General features: G+C 58.1%; 1 protein-coding gene across 1 annotated transcript; it reads left to right on the top strand.

The window, feature by feature from the left end:
* Positions 1-875: 875 nt before the first annotated feature.
* On the top strand, positions 876-5,012 carry DQ04_11131000 (hypothetical protein; the record flags this gene model as incomplete). The annotated part of the gene is made up of 1 exon (XM_009316450.1): positions 876-5,012. One exon carries the CDS (start codon positions 876-878, stop codon positions 5,010-5,012), a length of 4,137 nt encoding a protein of 1,378 aa, XP_009314725.1.
* Positions 5,013-5,119: the final 107 nt, after the last annotated feature.

Genomic DNA, 5,119 nt, shown 5'->3' with positions numbered 1-5,119 from the left:
TATATATATATATATATATATGTGTGTGTGTGTGTGTGCTCCGTCTCGTGTTTTCTTTGGGCCCTGCGCTGTGCTTTGTGTCAACACTGACGTTCTTCACCCTCCACCCTCCCCTTTTACTCCTTCAAGTTTCTTCCTTTACACACACAGACAGAGGAACAGGAGGAGGGAGAGCAACGAAAAAGGAAAAAAAAAGAAAAATACACATATTACAATAAACCCAAACACCATCACCAGTTCGTCTACTGCTGTGTTTGCTTCTGGTTTGACTACTGCTGCTGCTGCTGCGGTTGTTGTTGTTGTTGTCATTGTGCCTTGTGTTTGTGGATCTCTCTCTGTGCGTGTGTGTGTCTGTATCTTCTCTGTGTGCCACGCATGTTTGCTGCTGCAAACGGTTCCAACCACGCGATAGAGCGCCTCTACTCATCACTCTCCTCTGCGAAACACTGATTCGAATAACACATAGGAAGGAACACAACAGGAAGGGATACATAGAGTCCCAGGGGGGAGGATTCACACGCACCCTTTCTTGCTCAAGNAATAACACATAGGAAGGAACACAACAGGAAGGGATACATAGAGTCCCAGGGGGGAGGATTCACACGCACCCTTTCTTGCTCAAGTGAAAAGGTAACGGAGGCCAACTCTGTTTCTCCACGTAAACTGATTCCTTCGGGCATAACGCACACTCGCAGATTGACTGACTGACTGACTGATTGATTGACTGTTGCACAGCGGGGCAAGGAAACATTATGAAGGATGACTGCAGGGCACCCCGTGCCCCGCAGGTCAATGTCCCAGCCACCACCGCCACCACCATGACTGGCAGGGGCAGCAGCAACAAAATGAGAGAGACATGCACCAGGCAGAGGGTGATGCGTGGCCCATCCCACATGCTGGTTCCAGTAGCTAGTCCCCACTTCTCCCTCGCAGCGGCTGCAGGCGCCTCAGCGGCGGCAGCACGGAAGAACACTGTTCCTAAGCCGCGGGTGCGGTACGTGCGTCCCAAAGAACCGGAGAAGCGTGAACAACTCTACGCATACTACGCAGCAAAGGGTCTCCTCGCGGGAGATGGGGATGACGTCGCCAAGGGCACACAACCTTCTGCATCTCCCGTTTCTTCTGATACCAATAAAGACGTCTCTGGTGGCGGTGAAGGCGCGGGTATTGCCACTCTGACTGTTGTGGACATCGATGAAAATGCCAAGAAGGGAATTTGTGGCTGCCCTGCTGATTCTGCAGATGAATCAAGCCCTGCCGAGGAAGGGCTGAGAGAGGCGATACGTGCGCAGATGCGTCCGTGTAGTACTTCGCCATCGCGCCCCGACACGGCGAAGACAGAGAAGCGAATGCTTGAAGAGCTGCAACACCTCGTATGCAACTACGAGAAACAATACAACCGTAAATCTGGTGACTGGTCCCCACGGACCTTTACAGTACCGTCCTTGGCACCGCTCGTCCGAAACCCCTATGACGACGATGACGACGACAGTAATGAAGCTGCTGTCGGGCGTCAGGAAGAGGCATCCGACGCCACTGTGGAGGAGAGCAGCAACAGAACAGTGTCGCCGCTGCCACTGTTCAGGAGTCAGAACAGTAGGCGTAACGTGGATAAGATTGGGGGCTACTCAGGAAGCAGCTTTAGCAACAGCAGGGCGTCAACGCCGCTGCCGCTGCCGTCGCGTACGGCCGACGACGCCGACCCAGAGCTGGCGCTCACGCTATCGACGCTGCGGGTAAACCCGCTCCTGGGCGAGGCAGATAGCTCCTTGGAGGACGTGCTTGCACTACCGCATGTATTCCGCAGTGGCCTCGTGCGCGGCCGTGGCAGCACCCCGCACGGCACCCTTGCCACGGAGCAGGAGCGACGCTCGCAGTCTGTGCGACATCACGTCCTGCAGGCCCTGATGAGCCTCCCCGCCGCCGCGCCGACGCGGCACGACCAAGCTCATCATCTCACTGCTATTAGCGGCTTTCGCGGCCACCCCTTCAAGGCATTCACCGGCGTATGCGAGACGCTGCTCGACGTACCGGTCGAAGCAATGCCACAGAGTCACTTGACGCGACTCCTCGACTGTCTTGCGGAAGACCCGGCGCTGCAGCGCTGCGCGGAGGCCGCTGCGCGGCTGGTGACGTACGTCCTCATGCACTCGCTCCCGGCGGAGCTCTACGAGGGTGACCCGGAGGATTACCGCAAGCTGCGTGCACGCAACCGGTGTGCTGCGGACACCGGGTCCTCGCCAATGGAGGCATCGAGCGCCCAAACGGGGCGCGCGCGGACATACTCACCGAGGCCGCAGTCACCGCCGCCCCAAATGCTATCGTCACACTCAGAGCGCCGTAATGATAAAATGTTGGGGTCGCACCGAAGAAGAAGCGGGTCATCACACGAGCCCGCATCTGGCGCCACGGACCGGTACTTTCTCCACACAGATTCTATGTCGCTCACACAGGCTCTGCAGAGTGTGGCTCTGCGAAAGGGTTTCTGGCTTTCTTCCACAGTGCCGATGATGGTGCGTCCACCGCTCCACGCCTGCGGGCTGCCGCTGCGCACAGCGCGCGAAATTGCTCTCTGGCAGCGTCCGCCTGGTGCCGCTGATGCGGAGGTGGCGGTGCTCAACGACGATAACGACGACGGCGGCGACGGCGGCGGTGGCGGCGGCGGCAGCAGCGGCGGCACTATGAATGTGACTGACGTCAATGTAAACATCGCAGCTGCCTATACGAAACCCACGCCTGGGAGCGCATCAGAAAAGCTGAAGCTCTTGTCACAGGAGGAGGCCGATGACTGGCGCCCCAAGACGCTCGCACCGCTTCTCATCATTGCTTACGGTGGCTACGGTGTCGCGCCTTTTAGTACTAGAGAGCCGTCTTCTCAGTCGGCAGCGGAGGGGGATAAGAGCTTTGCTGCTGCACTTGGTCGGGATGCCTTTGCGGAGGAAAATGATACGATCCTTTCCGCCATGAACAATTTTATGCATCCAGAGCCCGCGCTGCTGCCGCTACACTCCGTCATGCAGGCCATTTACCGCAGTGTGCGCCAGAATCGGCTAATGTGCGTGGATGAGACAACCGCCGACATCCCACCCGCTTTCCTTGAGCTACTAATGGATGTTGTGAAGAGTTACGAATCTTTCTTTCAGTCTGTTCTGAGCATGTCGTTCGAACCGGCGTCTGCACGCTCGTTTTTCGTGCACACGTACCGTGAGACCCTCTTGAGTTGGGCGGCTATCGCGATCTGTGAGGGTGCTATTGGACACGCGACAGAGCGTGCCGGTCATGGGCCCGCCAACGTGCGGTGGTCGGGTGACGCCGAGCCTGAGAAATTCACAGAGGAGCAGCTTGAGGAGATTGCACTCTCCGGTCTCGTCGAGAAGACGTTTCCGAATATGTCGCAGTGGGGCTACGATGAACAGCTCTTCCTCCGCACCATTGAAACACTCCGCTCCGTGGTGCTTGAGACCATTGGCCGCGTGAAGGGTGAGCTGTACTACCTTATCACAGGCGTTGATAAGCGCGGAGCAGTGCTCGAGCAGTACCGCGAGCGACTCCGGCAAGGACGAGCGCTGCGAGCAGAAATGCGGGCAAGGGCGGAAGAGCAGCTACAGGCACGACTGCCAGGCGGTGGCGGAGGAAGTAGTCAGGGACCGGCGCCGAGCGCCTCAGAAATGCTGAACCAGAACCATAGGGCTGCCACGCAGACGCTACCCGTTGTGCAGCAACTTAGTACAACAATGCGATCGACAACCACGGGCCGCCGCCGGCGCCGGCGGCGGCCCAACACTGCTTCGGACACCTTTAATGGCGCTGCGACGTATTCGACATTTGAACACACACATCTGGCACCCGCACTTCGGCCGTGGCAGCCAAGCTACAGCTATCATGCGGCACACCGCTACCTACAGGACGGGGCTTCGCACCAGGAGTACCTGTCGTCGGACTATCGACCGGCGTCGGCACTCGTACAGGAAAGGGTGGAGATTATCTCTACAGAAGTCTCCCCGTTAGTGTCGCACTCGTATTCTTCGATGCAACGAAGACGTAGTGAGGCTTCCTGTACGGCGTCTGCGGTCGCCTCCGCCCCTGCGCATGCCGGAGCCAATAATGAGCACCTGCCGCGGCGGTCGTCGTCTGCGTTCGCACGACGCTCGACGTGCTCACCAGAGCGACGATCGGTTCGCCGACCGGTTGTTTCCGACGTCCCCGAGTATCTTACCGTGCGGTCCGTACGGCGAGAGCTCGTGGCGCTGAAATTTCGAGCCCGTCTACAACCATCAACTGCGGTGACGCCAGAGGCAAACACTTCCATCCAGGCTCCAATGCCGGGTATGGCACCAACAGTGACAGCGCAGGGCAACGCCGGGACGCCTGCCGACATGAGTGCCATGGTGAATCGCTTGTCGCCCACGCCATCACCAGGGCCAGCTGCGCCTATAATCGACACCCCAACACAAAAAGCTTCACTGAATGATCAGGAGGACGTGACACTGGCTGCTATTGTCGGCTGTAAGCAGGCAGCCGCAGTGGCGCGACTGCGCAAGGCTTGTGAGAATACCGCGCAGTTCCACCTCCACTGTTGTGACCCCGAAAGCAGCGGTGGAGGTGGCAAACACACTGGCGTGGTCGAGACACACTGGTACGCGGCGGGAAGTCTTGGATTCTACGAGCGCCGTACCGTCGCCTGCATCAAACGCACGCGCCAAGTTGCTGCGTTTGACTTGCACCACCTTTCCCCCATCACGGCGCTGAGGATGTGTATGCGACGACCGGGCATCAGCGACCATGGCAANGCTGCGTTTGACTTGCACCACCTTTCCCCCATCACGGCGCTGAGGATGTGTATGCGACGACCGGGCATCAGCGACCATGGCAAAGGCGGTGTTAGGGAAGATCAAAAACGTCTTGTTCATCCGCAAGAGCAGCAGCAACAACAACATCAACCGCAAAAGCGTGAAGCGCTGAAGCCGAAGGAGCTACACTTGGGCGAGGCCATGATGCCATGGACGCTATAGGGCACTTACTCTTCCTTCACTGTTCTGGCTGCTGCGTATGCAGAGAGAAAGAGAGAGAGAAAGAGAGCGAAAGAGAGAGAGAGAGAAAGAGAGAGAGGGGGGGGGGG

This window comes from Trypanosoma grayi, assembly GCF_000691245.1.
Source record: "Trypanosoma grayi strain ANR4 Tgr_1113_V1, whole genome shotgun sequence".
Classification (NCBI taxonomy): domain Eukaryota; phylum Euglenozoa; class Kinetoplastea; order Trypanosomatida; family Trypanosomatidae; genus Trypanosoma; species Trypanosoma grayi.
The sequence above is the reverse complement of the archived record's forward strand: the minus strand, read 5'-3'. Positions and strand labels throughout refer to the sequence as shown.